We start from the raw sequence: 21,457 nt of genomic DNA on the forward strand, positions 1-21,457 counted from the left end.
CGAATTACATGAACTCCCATCAGAAGTCGAACCCTTGTCATCTGCGCCAAAGGCGTATAACCTAACCATATAACTATAAGAAGGCTCGGTAAAAAAAGAATGAAATGAGCATTTAGTTCAACGTTGTGCGTTAAGTTGCAGTTTGCGATTTACATCCTTATGATCCAACATCGTGGTTATGGAGACGTTATATCTTTATGAAAGACAGGTTCTACTATTAACGTTAAATCCTTATTAAAGACAGGTTCTACTATTAACGTTACATCCTTATGAAAGACAGGTTCTACTATTAACGTTAAATCCTTATGAAAGACAGGTTCTACTATTAACGTTACATCCTTATGAAAGACAGGTTCTACTATTAACGTTAAATCCTTATGAAAGACAGGTTCTACTATTAACGTTAAATCCTTATGAAAGACAGGTTCTACTATTAACATTACATCCTTATTAAAGACAGGTTCTACTATTAACGTTAAATCCTTATGAAAGACAGGTTCTACTATTAACGTTAAATCCTTATGAAAGACAGGTTCTATTATTAACGTTACATCCTTATGAAAGACAGGTTCTACTATTGACTTTACATCCTTATGAATGACATATTCTGCTATTAACGTTACGTCCTTATGAAGGACAGGTTCTTGTATTAATTTTACATCCTTATGTAAGACAGGATCAGCTATTAACGTTATATCCTTATGAAAAAACAGGTTCTACTATTAACCTTACATCCTTATGAAGGACAGATTCTACAGACAGGAGAGGAATGATAAATGATACTGAAAGAAGCAGTCTAGTGAAGATAGTACAGGACAACAAGGAAAGCTCAGATGTGATACCCACAGACGTGTTGTGCACTATAAGCACGAATGATATGGGATTGAACCAAACACCTTTTGCACAGAGGTAAGCACTTTATCCCGAGGCACATTACCCATATTAATCTGGTGCTAAATTTCTATAATTAAGTTCAAAATAAAGTTAGCAGAGATGATTACCAATTAATTTACGTTCATGGTGAAACTACAAGTCATATATGAAGTTCATTTTCGCATGAATAATGAGTTCCCAAGATGTGAAAAGAGGAGTAATTAATATATTTTATAGCCGTTTGCTTTCTCCAAGGTCATAGACAGAAAAAAAAACTCCGAGGTTACACAAGCAAACAAATAATTGAAACTTTCATTTATGTCTTATGGGGTAAAATTACTTTCCCCTTTGCGAATAGGAAGCCACATAACTCCTTACGTATATTTCCGTAAATTTTCAGTGTTATGTTAATGACCTCTACATTGTCAGTTCCTGTTGACTCCACGTTTTGACAATTAAAATAAAACGATGAAGCAATTATATCCTTGAAGATTTGATATATATATATGGGCTCACATAACATGATATGAATTACAATTTAGTTCAATCCAATCTCTTACGTTTGTTTGCTTTACTGGCAAAATGAACTGTATATATACAATTGTGTTTTTTCTGTCTGTGGCGTGGTGTTCTGAACATGTAATAAGGTCTCCAGTTGTGCGTGTGACTCAAGGGTCTCTGCAAGGATCTATACAGAGCACGTTAACAGGAAAACAGTATTTCTCTTTCGAGGGAATACCTTTCGCTAAACCTCCTGTAGGAGAGCTCAGATTCCAGGTAAACAATTCTCCAAGTTTGTTTCTAATTTACGATTTATTTTTAGTCCAACTCAAATCTTCATGCCTTAAGATTCGGAAATTATTTTTCTTCTTTATAATTAAAATTCACGAGGAGACGGGGAGAGTAACGGTATTAAGATGGGAAGTCAGCCACAGCCCACATTTATGAGTACTATCCCGGCATTCGACAGCTGGAAGTGAGAATAAGTCCTGGTAATACCTTCCAGTTATGAAACAACAACAATAAGCACAAGTCTGCGCTCACTCAAATTTCATTTCTCTATTTTTATGTTTATATATATATATATATATATATATATATATATATATATATATATATATATATATATATATGTGTGTGTGTGTGTGTGTGTGTATGTGTGTATTCAACCATAACTCTGGAACGCCTGGAGCAATTTTAACTAAACCTGGTATACATATTACTTGCAGTCTGAGAAAGAGTACTGTTGGGGTAAGACTTCCTGGCACACCGAGGGGGAGGGGAATGATTTAAAAAATTATCGAAAACGATCGATATTAGTGTCAAATCCATAGTTTCCGGAGTCAATGAGCTGATTGGTGACAATTTTGATGCTCTTTAAATCCAAGATCAGTCCACCAGTGAGGATAAGACCTCCTTTGCACACCTAGGGGAAGAGAACGCATATAAGAATAATTGAAAACGATCGATATTAGTGTCGAATCCATAGTTTTCGGGCTCCCTCAGATAAATAGTGACGCACCCGATTGCGTTTAAGCCTGATTTAAGCCCTCATTGGCACACGGGTAAGGGGCGACATGATGACATGTAAATATATCGAAAACGACTGGTATTAGTATCGAATCATTAGTTTTAAGCGTTGCTAAGTTACTTGATGGCAATTCTGATGCCATTTAAGTCTAAGTTCAACCTCCATTAGCACCTAGGGGAATTGTGACATGTAAAAATAATTGAGAATGATTGATATTAACGTCGAATGCATAGTTTTCTGGGTCACTGAAATGAATAGTGATACTCACAGTGCCATTTAAGTAATTTCCAGAGGGTGGGGTGGAGAGGTAAAAAATAAAATTTCAATAATTACTAAGATTTATGTCGAATTCATAGTTTTCGGGGTTAGGAAAACGTCTGAGCCGTTTGAAATGACTTTTGGAAGGTAGTTAGTACCTATAGTATTGTCAAAAATTCAAGCTGGATTTTTATTCACATCAATTTGATCAAAGGCGTATTCTGTGGGGGTAGAATATTTCAATATTTGTGCCAAAAGTAGAGTACCTTCTGTAGTTTTATTATTACACTTTCATTGAAATAAATATTTTAAGGGGAAGGGGATTCAAATATTTCCCATAAACCTATTCTTTCCGTGCGAAAAACGGGTGTTTCAGGTGTTTTTACTATAAAATGCAGATACTATTCCCATTCAGTGTCTACCAACAAAAAATATTACTCTATCCATGAACTAGTGATAGTTTTCAATCTCGAAGTATATCAGTTATAGATTCAAAGCAGCGATCGTGTAAAGAAAACAAACAATAAGTATTCATTAGTATTACGCAGTTTGTAAATAAATTATTCTTTTGATTAATGTTTCGGTATTTGTCATCTTAAAACAAATTAAAAATTGGGTATTCTCGTTCTAAGTTCTAGTTTTTCCCAAGTGACTAGGTAAATGCTTGAACCGTATTGGAACAAGGGTAAAACTAGAATATAAATTCCCGCTCCAACCGAGAATCGAATCTGGGTCAACTAATCGATTAGTACACAACTTATTGACTATATCATCGTGACTAAAAATTTTATAAAATAGATAACCAAAATAGGTCAACTGGTAGAACATCCAAACAAAAACTTCATCGATACTCTTTGCATGTAATAAACCCTAGGATATTACATTAATAAAACCCTAGTCGAGTTCTACCATGCCCTTTAAGGGGCAGACGAAGTAGATTTTTGTGTAGTGTCTATTAAATATTGTTCTGTAGTCCACAAATGTATTATATAAACGTAGATTTTGCTTTCTATTATAGAATCGGAAAGATATTGCTGTTTTTCATATCTGTATGAAGATGAATCCATTAATCCTTATGTTTTGCTTCAAAGTATAAGTTAAATAAAACGTGTTCCATTTGACTCTTGACTATAATAATCCTACTCCTATATCTGTGGTATTATTACTACTACTACTGAGTAATAAACATACTTGTCATTGCGAACGTAGGTTCTATTTCCTGATTAAAAATCTTCATCTCACGTTTAGCCCTAAGTGCATTTAGCATGTAACTTCGAAAGAACACTGATTGATTAATTTGGATTTGTAAGTCCCTTGCAGCATCGAGACTTTATGAACCGACATTTTAACACAGGACTCGAACCATATGAGCTCCTAGTTCCACCAGGAACAGAACCTGGATCTCTCGCATTCGAAGGCGAATATACTACCTATAAGCCACGGATATGCTACCACAGGTGCTATATAACCAGATTCCGTTTAAAACAATATGTTTGTGTTACTTTTCCCGTCCTATTGAAAGAGGAAAAGGGAAGGATGAAAAAAAGGGAAATTTAGCTATAACCACGCTCTAATACTGAGTGAACTTTATGTTATGCGGGTAAGAATATATTTACTAGTGTCTCTTTGCTATCGGCTATGGCTGACTATTGTGGAGTATAACTAAAAGGTCCGTAACTACGTAACTGATAGCTCGCAAATTCGTAATAATTTGTAATAAGAAAATCTTCGAGAACTTTTGGATTTTGGTTGATCATTTGGTTCTATTTCAGTTTCAACGAAATGTAAAACAAAGTTTTTAATCTTATTAATGTGGAATCTGAATTATGAGCTCTCTTCGGGAATCAAACCCAAGTCCTCACGTAATGTCCACAGTATAGCTACATGGAGCTCTTGGAGGACACTATGGCTCAGTGGTAGAGAGATTACCTCTGGTGCATGTGGTCCCTGGTTCGATCCCCGGCCAAGTAAGTTTGTGGTGGACAACATCATGTCCATGGGTTTTCTCTTGGTACTTCCGTTTCCCCCACACTCTCATTCCAACAATTCTTCCATAATCATTGACTTACTTAAATAATCGTCTCTCTTAGCCTAAATGGCACAATCGTGGTAACGTTAAACTGAAAGCTTTCATTTCCATCGGAGCTCTTATTAGATTTTAACTATAGTGTCATAGAAATTATATCTAGAGTAGTACGGTACCTAGACAAAAAATCTATGACGTTCTAAAATTGTGCTTTCTAACTTTCTGTTTATTCATTAGCCACCTCAACCCGCTGAACCTTGGACTGGTACATGGAATGCATTGCACAATTCAACTGTATGCTTACAATACAATCCACTAGATAGAAATACAACAACCAATGTTATAGGAGACGAGGATTGTTTATATCTCAACATTTACACACCAAAGGTAAGCGAAAAATGATTACATTGTAGTTCTAATCAAAAATTAATTTTCTTTTGCAATAAAAAAGATACTAGTTGAATGTTACATTATTTAACAAACGATTTATGGGTAAAGTCATATTGCTTTTTTAAAATAATATTTTATACATATAAAAAAGTCAATAAGTATTTTTCTAATAAAAATTTTTAAAAATATTTATCATTAAAATAGTGCAAAAAATGTGGAGTATAACTAAATTCAGCAATTTTTGGTGTTACTCTGAGAATTCAAGTGACAACAAATTTGAGTTGTTAGACACATTATTTGAGTTAACCATACAATTTATTTTTAAAAAGAAATAAATTAGTAGAAATGTAGGTATCATAAAATAAGTACACAATACGGATCAAAGTTATCAAATTACTACTATGAATCGAGAAAGTTATAGTGCGAATATAGACAAGCGTAGCCGGAATCTGTCTTCTGCTGGTTACTATAATTCGCACACATTCCTCTGAAAATATGTTACTAATGACATTTTTAGTTTCAACTCTGTTTCTACTGGTAGTATTGATTACAAACAACATTTTCGGCTTAAACTCTACCTCTACTGGTACTATTGATTACAACCTACATTTTCAGCTTGAACTCTACCTCTACTGGTACTATTGATAACAAACGACACTTTCAGCTTAAACTCTACTTCTATTGTTTACAAGCGACTTTTATCATATGAAGAAGATTTATCGATTAATATTTGCATCATCTTTTGATACTTTTTACCTGTTAACTGCTAATAATATTGTAGAATTTAGAAAACTAAATTTTTTCAGCTACCCGGAAGAAACCAATCCCCTAATCTTGACGTGATTGTTTACATCCATGGTGGAGCCTTTACTCTACGAACTTGGAAAAATTATGGACCCAATTTTTTGATTGACAGAAACGTCATTCTGGTAACCATCAACTATAGACTTGGACCACTAGGTAAGTAATTATATATCAATTGAAATCAATTTGGAAAACAACTGATTTGATTGCATCAAACATTTTATTCAACTACAACATTAATACTTGATTATGTTGCACAGACTAATGAAGACCCTATTATCACCGGAAATCAAATCTAGGGTATTTGATTAATCGAGAGATGCACCAAGTAACAATATGTTGAACACCGTTACTTGATATTTTTACAAAAAAAAAAAAAAAAAAAAAAAAAACCCGACCCTATCGTGTCGATAAACTTTTTTTTTTTCAGAATTGAACCCCAGAGGAAAACGTATGAATTTGTACTAAAATAAATTTACGAAAAAATAATAGTAAAATCCAAGTTAAACGAATATATTGAAATGCTATTATACTTTAATCTTCTTGAAAGTTTAGTTCTCAATTCATTTTTTATCTATTGTATTGAAGTTTTATTAGAATTTATTATTCCTGAATTTCTCTATGCTCTGTAAATTTCAATTGAGGTTTATTGTAATGAATCTTTATTAGCCAATATTTATTCTTTTTTAGTGATACGCTATAAGAAAATTGTTCGATGAAGTTAAATTCTTGAAAAACGCTTTGGTGGGATCAAAATCATTTTGAGAAGCATTTCTTTCGATGTAATAAAACAATTTCGGGATAAGGTTCGTCGGTTAAATATTTTGAAGAAGGGACTACACATTGACCCTTCAAGCCCAAAGTACGAGCACGCACTCGCCACCAAAGTTGCTTTCTTGTACACTTTAGAAGCTATAAAAGTCTTATTAGCAATGCATTATTTAAATCCCGCCAATAGGATAGGGAAGTATGGATTTAAATTTCGGCTTAAGGGGAAAATTTGATGTCTTGACACGAAAGTTTTGACGAAATCATTTGGAAAATAATTAATTTATACAATATCCCAAACTTAGATATAATCCTATTTGCTATACGATGAGCACAGAAAAAGATTATGTTTCCTTTAATTCCTTGTAAAAGAACTATCATACTGTGTTTGCATTTTCGAAATTGAACTCAAATTCACTGCAGTGGTTTAGCACTATTTAAGTAAAGTAAAGACATCCTGTGAAGAAGGGATATTGCCAATTAGTTGATGCACATTCAACTCGATGGTACGCGGTCAATTTATTGAATTCCAATGTAGTTATTACTGATTTTCTAGAGTCGAGCTTTCTACTTCTTAAAACAAATAGCCCGTCATTTTCCTCAGGTTATAACGCCGAAAATTTTGTGTCCCTCCCAGAATATGAGACAACGTACACCACAAAGATACTTGTGCTCACTATTCGGCTAAATGGAGCATTCTCTATTAGTACACTTACATTATTAAATTTACTTCTAGTTCTGAAGAATGAACGTTCTCATAGTCAAAATTTCATTCGCTATTGAAGGAAAATTTAATGTATTGTTGTTCTTAATTCGATTTCGAAGTCAGCATGATTTAGCGATGTCAGTTTTGTTAAGAACATTCAATGATGAAATATTTTCTGTTTTACATTTTTTCTGTATGTTACTGTTGTTTCTATTACGATTAGTAATGAAACTTCTATTTACAATTAGCTAATCATGTGGTAGTTACTATTATTACTGTTGACTGAGGTATTACTGTTGACTGAGATTTTATGTCTACCTTGTTGAAACTGCTGCACATTTTAAATATTCATTTTGTTTCAAGGTTTTCTGAGCACCGAAGATGAGGTAGTTCCCGGTAACAATGGTTTGAAAGACCAATCTCTAGCTCTTCGTTGGGTGAAAGAAAACATTGCCTCTTTTGGAGGAAATGCTAACAATATCACTATTTCCGGACTAGGAGCTGGAGCCGCAAGTGTACATTATCACATGCTATCACCTATGTCTCAAGGTAATGGAGTGTCATGATTTCCATATACTGTATAATAGATAATTAAGTAATGAAATGAAAAAGAAAAGACTTGGATGTTTGAAACTTTAAATTTGTTTTTGACGAATAACTTTTAGATATTACTGTCAACTTCAACAGATCGTTAACTAGAAGCTTCAGAAAAGTTGGAAGTTTTGCACATAATTAAGAATAATAAATTATTTTTGCTTGGGTACTCAAATGATACAGTCAACTACAAAGGTGATGCTTTTAATGAGAAAACTGCTTTTAATTATCTTATTTTTCTTGTATGTATATTTCTTTCTCCTTTCTTCTTAGCTATTTTATTTTAATTGTATTATTTCTCCAAACTTTAATGACTAATTCTTACAAAAGTGATGTAAGTCAGCAATTCACATAATTCGTATTATGATATATTAGTAAAACAAATAATGGCAGAAGATTTTACAGACTCTCTGTACAATTTTTGACATATATTCAGACAAATGAATTCTCTGAAATCAATCCCTCTTCCGAATTTAAAGATAAATAATGAAACTCCAAGGAACTTTGCCACCCTTTTGTCCTAGCAGCAACTCGACATCAACTTTTCCTCAAGAGTGCGAATATACATATAGACGCAAATTCTTTTGTTTTCCTAGTAAATATGAAATAATCACAAGACAAATACATAATATTTAAAATAGAGGTAATTGTAGCTTCAATCCGTCATAATTTTCTTTCTTTATTGGTTATTTTCTTGAACTTAATATGTTGAAGAACAAAGTTCTTTACCTTACATTTTTATTTATTTTTTTAAAAAATAATCACATCAGATAGTCTGTAATGATTAGATTGGTTCTTATTTAAGAATTTCGATCAATAATATTCAGTTATACGTACATAACAACAATCAAATACTCTAAATCTTAATAACTCACATTACTATTTATTCAAATACCTTTTCAACAAATTTAAATGACTACTTAAATTAGTTGCAGAGGATCAGAAATATGAATATTCATAGTAATACTAAAACGTAAATTTCAATTAGTGGAATTTTAACGCTAAAACGTTATTGTTTTATATCTTCTTAATTACATTTGAATGTTCAATAAGGATAAAAAAAAAATGTGATGGTACTTTTCTTTTGTATAATTCTTATTTAAAAGAAAAAGAAAGATACTATTACATTTTGTATCCTTTTAGATGAGTATTGAACATTCAAATATGATTTAAATATATAATATACTATATATACTGTACAATACACAACCTATAACTTTCTGTATTTGGATAACGGTATTATTTTTGTCATCTTATTTTAATAGGATTTAATCTGGGGTACTTATAAAGTTTTTGGTAATTATAAAAGAAGAATAAAAGCAAAATAATAATAATAAATAAAATTTTTGCTTTTTCTCCCAAAAGTACTTAACATTGTAAAGCTTCAGCTTCACGCCCAGTAAGCGAGTGGAAGAAACAGCTTCTAGAAACCGTTAATTGTTACTATGATAATTGAAATATTCAGGCAAAATAATTTATAATAAAGTGATATGAAAGACAAACTTGGTAATTTTTCTTCTATTTTTGCTTTAGGCCTTTTCCAGCGAGCAATTTCAGTCAGTGGATCTGCTTTGTGCCCTTGGGCTTTAATGGAGGCTGGCAGAGAAAAAGCTCAGAAATTAGGAGCAAACTTAGGATGTTCCACAAAGGATTCCAAAGCATTGGTAGAATGTTTGCGTCAGCGACCAGCAAGACATATTGTTGAAGATGTTCAAAATTTCCTGGTAAGTGATATGTGCGTTGTTTTCATTCTCGTATGTGAAAATGAGAATAAATGGGTGGCTAATAACGTGATTTCTTGCAAGTAAAAGTTTATTCTAGATTTATTTTTTTTTAAAAAAAAAGATACAGGGCAAATACGAAAGACGCGCGTTGTCCAATTACTGTTTAGTTCCTCCTTTCTACGTATATTATTGAGGATAAAATATAACCAAAGGCAATTCGGGAGAAGCTGGTAAACTTTGGCATTCTTAGATCACTCTGAACTTATACTTACGGTTGCAATGTCAATGCTCATTGATAAAGCAACGATTTTGATTTATTCAGCAGGAGATCAAGGGTCACTATATATATATACTCTTCTAACAAGGGTCACTATTTTACTTCACGATAGCGCTAGACCACGCCTTTTGACACCATTGGTGAAGCAGTCTAGAGTTCGATTCTTGGTGGGGATACTCCACCAGAAAGGTATAAAAGCTTTTTCAGGTCAGCCTTCCTAATTAAAGTTTTCCTGTGTTTTTCTCATTCCCGCCACGCAAATCCCGGGGTGATACCTAACATAATGGTTCCAGGCCACTTCCTTTCTTCCCCATTCATTTCTTCCTCTCCAATTCCCCGGACTGTGTGATCACCGAGCGGTGACAGACTAACATGACCATAAATGCCGAAAGATCAGAAATCTAATTCCTAATCTTAATACTAACCACGCCTTTTGAGAAGTTTTATCTGTAGCCTTGATTTATTCCCATTCCGTTTCGGTGCGTTTGGAGAATTGAAGAAAAATTTTAAGGAGCCACTCTATGTTGAACCATGAAGAAAAAACAGAGCACATAATTGACTTTGTTCATATAGTCCCAGACATTTTTCAACAGAGGTCATAGTGGAAAAAGTATGTGGTCAGTGGTAAAGTGCATCGAATGAAATTTCTTCATATGATATCTACTTTTGACCTTTTTCTTACGATCGTCACCGGTAAAGTGAAGCGCTACGGCTGAAAGATATGACGATTCATTAAGCAAAACATATGGAAAAATCTTTAGAAATATACTTATTATATAAGTACATGTATACCTATTACAAACATTTGCAATAAGAGTAAAAATGAAGATTGTTTCCCCTTGTGTGGCCTTTCTAATGAGAGAAAAGAATTATGAACTACACTATGGAAGAAATTAAACGAAATATAACTGTATGTCAGGCTTTATGATATGGACGAATCGTATATGTATCAACCACAATTTCAAGATTAAGTGTTATATTACACTCTAAGGATGTAGCACTTACGCTTCTCTTTGGTTCGTTTGATTCAGGATTCAATTTTCCTTTTCGTTAGTCCACAGATCCTAATCATGAGTTTTTAAACTGCGCAAATATGTCAAATTAAAATATAAACGCATAACAGCAGAAGCGTCTACTTTATTTATATGTATTCAAACATAGCATTCGAAAGGGAAAAAAGGTAGAGCTTAGAAACCCTCAGAGTTCTCTTTGAAGCGATAAAAATCATCCCATTTTTCCAGTGTTGATTATGACATTATTCTTGAGCTCGCTTTTGGATTTTGAAAGATATATTAATCTACTTTAAAATTCTATGTATTCAGATACTATTCAGGTGCTAAATTAAAGAGAAAGTAAAGAGAAAATCAATTTCCCTCTTATACGTACAGATTCTTGGAATTCATATTTCGTGCAAAGGACAGTTCACGTATAAGTTACCTTTGGAGAACAAGTATAGAAAAGGAATCGAACCCCGATCTCTATTTATTAGCCGTGTTTCAACGAACGAATGTATTTTCAAATGTGGTTTCAGTATACATTATTATTATAACAAATGAACTAATTTAAAATTGAAAAAAAAATCCGTTTTACATATCATCATATTTATTTTATGTTTTTATAAATGTATTTTCTTGTGTACATCTCTTATAGGGTTGGGAGTTTACTCCTATCAGTCCATTTGCTCCCGTAGTGGAGGTAGCTGGAGCTAAACCATTCTTGAGCAAGCATCCGTATGATATCATGAAGGACGGAAAGATGCAAAATATCCCTTGGTTAACAAGTGTTACTACTGCAGAAGGTCTCTGGTCTACTGCAGGTATGGTTCAATAAAGTGTATTACTTTATATACATTGCGTATCAAAAGTCCGAGGCCATAGGCCAACTTCGATATGAGTAAAACTACGAAAAAGAAACGAAGAAGAGAATAAAGTTGTTGGAAATACGTGGATTTCAATCTACTATAAAATGCTGGAATTTTTTCCAATCGCGCATGCCGTTTGGGCTCTACACTTGTAAGGTACCCTTTACTAAATGAAAAAAGTACCACTTAAGCAGTCCTTGGGCCCTCACTATGCCAACAATACTGGAAACGGATTCGAGGTGTTCTAGGCTCCTTCACACAACAATGTGCACGTTCCCCGTATTATTTTTGTGCACCTTAACGTTCCGTTCTAACAGCCAACAGCCTGGAAATGTTGCTTTTTTATTTAATATAAGCTGCCTTACCAGTGTGGAGAACATCATGCAGAATTTAAGGATAAAAACAATTTATTTTCAATAATTTTCTTCTCTTTCCAGTTTTTCGTATACCTTGTATTTACTTATCACGGAGGTGACCAATGGCGTATATATATTTATGTGTACTGTATGTATGTATGAACGTTCCATCATAACTCCGGAAGGCCTGGAGCAACTTCAACTAAAGCTAGTACGCATATGACTTGTAACTTGGAGCAAACATTTTGGGAATTAGACACTCCTATCACATTTAAGGGTAGAATGTGGGAGAGGGATAACATGTAAAAATAATCGGAAACGACAAATAGGATCTATTAGTGTCGAATTCATAGTTTTCGGAGTTGCTGAGATGAATAGTGACACTCTAGATGCCGTTTAAGTTCAATTTTACCCCCGTTGCCATGAAATTTAGGAAAGATGAAAAATAAAGTGTTCAAAATGACCGAGATTAGTGTCGAATCTAGTGCCAGGTCACTGAGCTGATTGGTGACAAACCCGATGATATTTAAGCCCAAGTTTAGTAGAATAGAGCGATAAGTGGACAGATATTCTAGAGTTTTCGAAAATTCCACTTTTAAGAGTGGAAGGGGACAATTACTTTCTCCAGATTGAAATTGACTTTGTCCGTTGTTTGTAACTCGATCACAAGAAAATGGTACAACAGTTTTACCTACCTCAACCTTGGTTTTTATCATGATACCTTCACTAAAGGTACATTCTTAAGGGATAAGAGAAGTACAAAAATTATCTCAGAAATACAGTATCATTGAGTTTTTTTAAAATCATTACAATTTAATTGGATATTCAAAGAATGGAGGAGTTCAAATATTTTACATAACTTATTTTCCCCATTTCAGCTAGTTCAGTGTGAAGAACAGGCATTTCAGTTAGGTTTTTTAAAATATGTTAAAATCGCGTTAAATTTCACGTACAATCTTCGTTCTTGCGGCAATAAACTCAACATAGATTGGTAGTGAATTTGTCTCAAGTATCTTCTTGAATCTTAAATTTTTGTCATGTTTTTAAATAATTTTATTGATCAAATGTTATCCCGCATTTATATGCTAAACCACAAGTCACATACTTAAATATCTTCGAAAACCAAAAATAATTCGGATGACAAATAATTCGACAGAACACTTTCTGCATAACAGAATTCCATTTGTTTTTAAAATAATGTTTCACGACTTCTTTTTTGGAGCGAGAATTGATAATTGAACTGAACTCTCAATAAATACATCTTTCTCATAATTACCCTAAAGAAATATCATATTATATAAATGTATACTACCGGCAATATGATTCTTCAAAATACACAAGTACGTAGTGATCTTATTAGTTTGTGTTATTATTGATGGCAAACCTACTGTTAGCTAACTTATTGCTATTATTACAAGAAAATGTTTATGTTGGTGTTAGGAATACTGTATAGATTTTCAGAAATTCAACTTTCGCAAGTATAAGCTACTTGTTACAAAATCTTGATTTCTCATGTAGTTGAATGCTTGGCCTGGTCTATTTGGTTTATGGCCTGTATCACACATTTGTCCGGGCTAGGTAACGTTCTTAACTTCTTTTTAACCATTGTCAGACAGAGAGTTTCAAAGCTACGTAGATCCAGTAGTGAAATAAGCATGGAAACACTCAATATATAATAGATATAGTAATTGCTGTACGTATTATACAACGCTGATATTTTGGTTCTTTATAAAATTGTGATAGCAAACTGTCACTCCCTGCTTCCCACACTTATTTTCTGAATACCTATTTGCAGTACACGTAATATCAAATCTGTTCTCTATTCCGAAACCTACATTTGACAGTAATCCAAATATATGATGTATGATACTCTGTTCTCTATTCTTCGTAGAAAATCCTAACTTGAAATCATATCTTCTTGATATATTTATCATAATATTTAATTTAAATACATATATTGTTACTTACAAATCTACTCTTTTAAAGCTCTTACAGCAGATCCTGATAAACTCCAAGAGATGGAAGAAAATTTTGAAGTGATTGCACCATTTTTCTATGATTATAACTACACCGCACCCAAAGAGAAATTTGGCCAAATAGCCCAGATGATTCGTCAGTTTTACGTTGGCACAAAGCCTATCAGTTATATCACAATTGATCAAATCACTCAGGTAAATAATTTGATAGAATTAGTTTGTTTACTAGTGACTTTACATTATGGTGTATCATGGAATTATAATTTTATATCTATTTACTGTTATTTTTAAAATTTCAAGTTGTTTCTTTATGTTGCAACTCATAGTGATATTAATCGCGTCTGTCTTAGTGTAATGTCTGGTACTATATTTTACCTATTTTGTTATCCATTTAGTAAAGAATGGTAAGAGCAGTGGTTGATATTGTTATATAGATCATTCTTGTATGTATTTAGTATAATAAATGAAAAATAAGTGGTTTTGTTCAGATTAGGATCCATGAGTATCAATTCGGGACGCTTCTATATTGAATTTCATGATGTCAGCTGTTTGACAGCAATATATAGTAAATTATTGTAATATATACTGTATATGATAATTGTCATACACCGCGTCTATCCTCGTTTGCTTGATCGACAATGTTTAAATGATCTTATTGAGTTTCTACTTTTATTTTAACAGTTTTTTCGTGAAACTTCTAAACATGCATTGCACAAACACTTATTCAAAAGTAAGAGAAACATCCTAAATCTGGCTCCGTATTAGTTAGGTTCAAGTATGAGCAAGTACTGATGTTCAAAATTGTTTTCATGTATAATACTGTTTCAAACTTGTAGTAAATTTGGCCATTTCTTAAAGCATCCACATGAGCTGATGTTTGACCCGAATTAAATTCTGAGTCAGATGTAGTAAGTTTACCCTCATTTTTGAAAAAAAGTCTTTTATAACATTTCAGAACAGGCTAACATTTTAAAACGAAATTTGTAACTGATAATACAAAATTCTTACATAGTTTAAAAGCACTGGTTGGTGTACGCGGAGTGTTATTTATTATTTAAAATTTGAGAGTAACTTCTTTGATACCTTATCTCCAGTTGAATTGATTTCTAAACTAACAACTCAACATCTAAGCTAATAATCCAAAGCACGAATAAGATTATATCAATAGTGTTTTATGCAAATATGAAAAGTAATATTGGAGGGGTAGTGTTTTTTTTTTAATGTTTGGTGGTATTTTGAAATATTCAGGACTTCGCGGTAGAAAATCATGGAGACCTCTTTAAACTGCAAAATCTATCAGAGATAAAAGAAATGGCGCCTTCCGAATAAAAGGAAACCAAGATTGGAAGTTAATGAATATTTATGTAAATTATCTACCTGAAGCTCGTTTCTCCCCATATATAAACCAAGAAGTTTCTAATAAATATCTGGTTAAAATGCCGACAGTTATTATCTAGCATTGCTAGTCGAGTTTGTTTAAATCAGATTTAATGCTCCTGGAGTTGTTATCGTCTATAGAGAAGTAAATTTCTCTATGCAACTCAACGTGACCAACTATTTATGTCAGACAGCATTCAACCTCGTAAATATTTTCCTTTTTTCCAATATAATTCCCTGCATACACGGTTATGTAAGTTCAAATGTTCCATCAAGAGCCTCTCTCGAACTTCAGCAGTTCTTGAAAGAATCGTGGGATCTAACTTTCTGTGATTTTCAGAAATTATCGTTCTGTATTACTGAGGTGTGCATAAGTTACCAAAGAAGTTTTATTAAAATTAGATATTTGTATGATATAGAATGTGGATTTGCTACTTTTGGTGCTATATTTTTCTTTCCTTATCTTAATAATACTATTATGAGAATAATATCTAAATTTAATATTTTCATAGCTTCGAAATGAAGGATTATAATTAACTTAAATTATATTAAACATTAGGTTGATTTTAATATGTTGAACACGTTTTTCTTTTGAAATTGCGTTTCGAGGAACAACTTATATAACAAACACTTTAATTGGGTTTGCTTGATATATTTTTGAAAGTTATTAATTAGAGATATGTATGAGGAAATAATTGGTGTATGTATATTTTCAGAGCGTTGGAGACAGATTGTTGCTCACATGTGTCGAGCAAGCTGCTAAGCTGAAGGCCTCAGTAGACCCATCCTCCGTATTTTTCTACCAGTTCGATTACAGAGGTAACCACAGTCTATCGGAATATCTGAGTGGAGGATTGCAGGAAGATTTCGGTAAGTATGAATCCTTATTTATTGTAGCCAATCAATTGATGAGTAGGTCAAAACGGAAGTAAGGTATTTGGAAATTCATAGAAAATAACTTTCTGGTCTTCATGAATTTTGCACCAAAAAAAAAAAAAAAAAAAGGAAATGAATAATATATATAAGTTTTGATTTCCCTTGCAATGTACTCGTCGACGATTATGGTTACATATTCATTGTACAGAAAGTATCCATATAGACAAGTAGATAAGATATCTAAGGAATCTTTGATATGTACAGTTCAAAAGTCTAAGAATAGTTAATTCTACAGCTACAATACATTAACTATTAATCATTTACTATATCTTGAGTTCATTCTTTAATTATTAATTTCTGCCGACGAATACATATTTAAAAAAGTATTATTAATTTATTTTTTCTTATACGAGATATATATACAGTGAAGATGCGGACATTTGTCCTAGTTATCTATGCCACTGAACCTTGTTACATAAAGTATGTATAATTAATATTATTAGTCTATCACGGTTTGTTTCAAGTAAGAATTGTCTTATCCGTGCAAATTGTCATAGATAATAAAAGTGCACTAATGTTTATATTTATTATATTTTGTTCAATTCCAAAAAACTAAGACAAGGTAATTCATATTTGAATTAATGTTTTTCTTGTGTTTGCTTCTCCTTTGAAATCGTACAATTACTCAATGTTTCATTCTCCTTGATATTAACGATATTGGTATGATATTATGTCTAGAAAGGTGTTCCACAAGTTACTTTTAATATGATTTGATTGTAACTAATACAAAGTTTTAAAGAAATCATTGCTTATCAAACATTTTACGAATAACAATTGATATCAAATTAAACCTAACGCCCTTTAATCACACTCTCTTCTGAGTACGTTCACCTTTTTTTAACACTTCAGAACAAATCCCACGTTATCATCATTTCCTCTCCCAACCAAAACAACTTTCTTGAAAATTTTGTTTGAGTTAGTTATATTCTATTCTTTCTAGTTAACAAATTTCCTTCTGGGAATGAGAAAATTCTCATATAATAAGTTTTAATGTAATTTATGATGCTGATATTTGTTTTCGTGTAATATAACGAATACATAAAGGAAATACGGAGGACTTTACTCATAGCGCCTGCAATAAATTTTATATTTTCTAGGTGTAAGTCATGGTGATGATATGCTTTACCTCCTTGATTCGTCAGGACTTGTGCCCAATGAACAACATGTAGGAGAAGACCAAAAAGTATCAGATGTCATGCTTGACATATGGACCAGCTTTGCAAAAACTGGGTAAGATATTCATTATCTGCAAGAGAAAAAAAAATCAAAAGGCCATTTGAACGCCAAGGAAACTATAATGAAATGCACATTATTTGTAGTGTAGAATTATATAGCATTAGATATTGTAGTATAGAGAGTACACTGTAAGTACAAGAAATGTGAAAAAAGAACAAACTGCATGAAACAACTTTTTATAAGCTACAAAATTACCACCATATTTAGCGTTCAACTAGAATAGAAATTCATTTGCAGTAATTTACTTTAAATCGCCGATGAATTCTCGATACAATACCGTAATCAGGTGGTGTTTCTGGAAGCTCAATCCTCCAAACTTAGATAAATAACTTTGTATAGTTTATAGATAGTAAACTAAATTTTGGTACATGTAAGGGATGTATTCTTCTTAGCCGTTCCATCTTCAAGTAGAGTCTGGCTATGGCACTGCTCAATGTTATTAATATCACGGGATAGAACTAAAGCATTTTTTTTACCTATACAGCCTAATTCAAATACTGGTTATAGAATTAGAAAGCGCGAAGGACCAGAGTTTGATAGCCAGCGGAAGCTCATGTAGTTTGGATCTCACGTTAAGTTGTAGGTCCACCTCTCGTACCATCTTCGACAGAAAAGGACTTTAAACTTAAAATCAAGTAATCTTCATAGTTTTAATGTGTGGATAAACAAACGCCAACGTAAACGGATGTAATAAATAGGAACTCGAAAGTTAATTTGAACGATTAGAAAGTCAGGCTAATTACTCCGATAAAAAATAATATGAATAGATAAAGTAGATTAATTCTTTCGGGACTAAATTTTTATGAATAATTGATATTTTGCATAATGATTGTATCGTGGAATTCTAAATCAGACTACTTCTAAAACAATATGAACATACCACTACAAGATTGCAGATTAAACATATATCAAGTTATTCAAGTTCTTCGTAAACATCAAAATGGCAAAATTGATCGGCCTTTGTTTTTTTAGAAAGTTTCGTTAAAATATCCAAGATTACTTGATGATTCTTTTCAAATAAGCCAGAGTGCGCTAAAAATGCCTTTTAAACTTCTTTTTACTTGCATAAGGAATACACAGCGCGGAAATTTAAACCGAGACTGGTCCTTTTTCTCAACTAGTGACGCAGCTATCCAAGTGAGGTGTGGTGCAAACAAAATGAGTAACTAATATCAAATGCATTAATCTTGACTGAGAGTTACGTATGTAGGTATATTGAGTGTGGACAGATGTTAAGCTGCAACGTGAGTTCGACGTCGAACAAAGAGCGAACATCAAGTTTTGTGCGTGTCTCGATAAGACTGCTATAGAAACTTATCAAATGTTGCAACAAGGGTATAAGGCCACTTGTTTATCCCGTGCCCGTGTATTTGCATAGCACAGGAGTTTCAGGAAGGGACGGCGTCAATTGAAGACGGCGAACATCCGGATGCAGCAAGAACACTGAGAACACAGCAATCGGTGGAGAAAGTGAGGATATTGATCACGAAATGCGACACGGCAAATCCTTGCTGAGGAGTTCCATGTGAATAAAGAAGCTGTGCAGCAAATAATAACCCAGGATCCCAACAAAAGTGAGGTCTGTGCCCGCTTCATGCCTCATTCCTTAACAAATAACAAATAAAGGAAGCGTTGATCACTGCGAAGAACTGATTGCTACCGCCAATAGGGATCCTAACTTCTTTCTAAATATAGTTACTGGGGATGAGACAGGTTATTCAATATGACCCGTCGACAAAACGTCAGACTGTAGAGTGGAAGTCTCCTAATTTTTCATAAGAGAGAGAGAGAGAGAGAGAGAGAGAGAGAGAGAGAGAGAGAGAGAGAGAGAGAAAAACTACGCCAGTCAAAATCCAAAATCAAGCTTGTACTCATTGATTTTTAAGATGGTAAGGAAATTGTGCATAAGGAATTTGTGTCTACAAGACAGATAGTTAATGCCTCATTTTACCTTCAGGTATTAAAACTGTTACTGTAATGTATCACAGATGTGAGGCCCGAGTATCGGGGTGATGTTCAGTGGCGTCTGCTTCATGACAACGCCCCAAGTCACGGCAGTGATTGTACAAGCTGAAAGGGAATTTGTATGTTGTCCCACCCTCACTATTCACTGGACCTGGTCACATGCGATTATTTTCTATTTTCTAAACTCAAGTCTGCACTCAGAGATCGTACTTTGATGACGTAACGGCCATGAACAGGGCTACGACAAGGGTTTGGATTTCAACAGTATTCCACAAAAGGACTTCAGCATCCTTCTATGCACTGACGGCCATGGCGCAACGATGTATGGACACAGGAGGGTCATACTTTGAATGATCCAAGATAAAATACTTTCTATGTCCACTCTTTTTTTTTCTACAACTCCAGTCTCGATATATATTCCAACAAAGGCAATACAGAGTTCTAGAAAATACGTTTCTTTTAAATTTAGCCGATTTACTAGAGCCGATGTGATGACTAAATATCACCCAGTTGAGTGTACGACATGTAGCCGGTTAACCTTTTGCGGCGCATAGTTCAATAAAGTTAATTTTTTTGAAGTTACTTTAGAGTATAGCTATGAGAGTTTAATTAAGACTGATGAAACTGAGAAATTTCAAATTGAAAACAGATACGCTTATCCTGCTTAAATTTTTTCTTCTGATCTTCATTATCTTTGCAATTTCCAGTGATTACTCACAATTCTAATTGGTTCAAATAGCTCAAAGGTACAACTATATCCGCTTCGATTAGAACTGGAACCTCGTGGTATTTCTTTTGAATTTGTGCACTTTTAACAACAAGAATACATTTTCTTCTTGTTTTTATTTCTGGAAAATATTTAAACTTCAATTTACACAAAATTGTTTGAGCAAAATCCTTTTCACTATCAGAGTTTAGAATGTACTTATATGTAGATTATATATTTAAGTCAATAATAAGATTATGTGTCTAATCGATGAATATTTGTTACGAAGATTGTTAAGATAACAGGTAAGAAAAGAATCATACTCTTTTTTTCTGTTTCTTTTTTTTGAACGAGGAAGGAAAATTAAATAGTGTCTTATTTATTCTACCTTGACAGTGTTCCAAATCCAGGCAGAGGAGTGAGTTGGGAACCTGTAGCAGCTGATGGAAACTTAAAATATTTGAATATCAAATCTGGCTCTGACATTTTACTGAAGGTATCCAATCGAAGTATCGGAAATGCCGAATTTTGGAGATCTTTGCCACTTAATGACCAAAGAGGCCTGTAAAAACTCGCCTAATCATGAAAGATATTTTCACACATCGGTGCTTCTCTCTAAGGAGCTAGGGACATTCACAGTAGCAAGTACTCCAATTATGCACAAAATTCAAAATGCTGTTGATACAGTTGTAACTTTATGTAAGCTGTAATTTAATTCAAATAAAGAATCACGAAGTATATAAATCTTCTTCATATATAGCTTGAATCAGCTCCATGAATATGAAACCCTTGTAAAGAAAAGTCTAGTTCAAATGTAAGCATTTGTCTCAAAGATAAAGATGCGTCTGGCTAGAACCACTTGAAGTAATTGGCATTATTATTATTATTATTATTATTATTATTATTATTATTATTATTATTATTATTATTATTATTATTATTATTATTATACCAGATTTGTATTATTGGATGTGTACCTTACAGAAATTATTAAATGATAGGAGTCTTCTTCTTTCTTAATTAAAGGAAACAACTGCCTTTTGATTATTAAATTTTGAGTTTTACCATCAGTGACCCACACAAAATGTTATCA

The 21,457-nt window shown here is 33.0% G+C and overlaps 1 protein-coding gene across 1 annotated transcript; it reads left to right on the forward strand.

Annotated features, from left to right (window-relative positions):
• Window positions 1-1,429: 1,429 nt before the first annotated feature.
• Window positions 1,430-21,217, forward strand: LOC145694067 (venom carboxylesterase-6-like). The gene is made up of 10 exons (XM_081770208.1): window positions 1,430-1,650; window positions 4,926-5,075; window positions 5,885-6,038; window positions 7,720-7,905; window positions 9,484-9,674; window positions 11,602-11,767; window positions 14,155-14,339; window positions 16,238-16,391; window positions 17,555-17,687; window positions 20,761-21,217. Exons 1-10 carry the CDS (start codon window positions 1,456-1,458, stop codon window positions 20,930-20,932), a joined length of 1,686 nt encoding a protein of 561 aa, XP_081626334.1. The 5' UTR covers window positions 1,430-1,455; the 3' UTR covers window positions 20,933-21,217.
• Window positions 21,218-21,457: the final 240 nt, after the last annotated feature.

Source organism: Thermobia domestica, chromosome 9 (assembly GCF_964235325.1).
Source record: "Thermobia domestica chromosome 9, izTheDome1.hap1.1, whole genome shotgun sequence".
Classification (NCBI taxonomy): Eukaryota; Metazoa; Arthropoda; class Insecta; order Zygentoma; family Lepismatidae; genus Thermobia; species Thermobia domestica.

Coding starts and splice junctions, on each gene's coding strand:
- LOC145694067 (XM_081770208.1), top strand. CDS start 1,456: ATGAACTGTATATATACAATTGTGTTTTTTCTGTCTGTGGCGTGGTGT. Junction 5,076..5,884: donor TCAACATTTACACACCAAAG/GTAAGCGAAAAA, acceptor AAATTTTTTCAG/CTACCCGGAAGAAACCAATC. Junction 16,392..17,554: donor AGGATTGCAGGAAGATTTCG/GTAAGTATGAAT, acceptor TATATTTTCTAG/GTGTAAGTCATGGTGATGAT.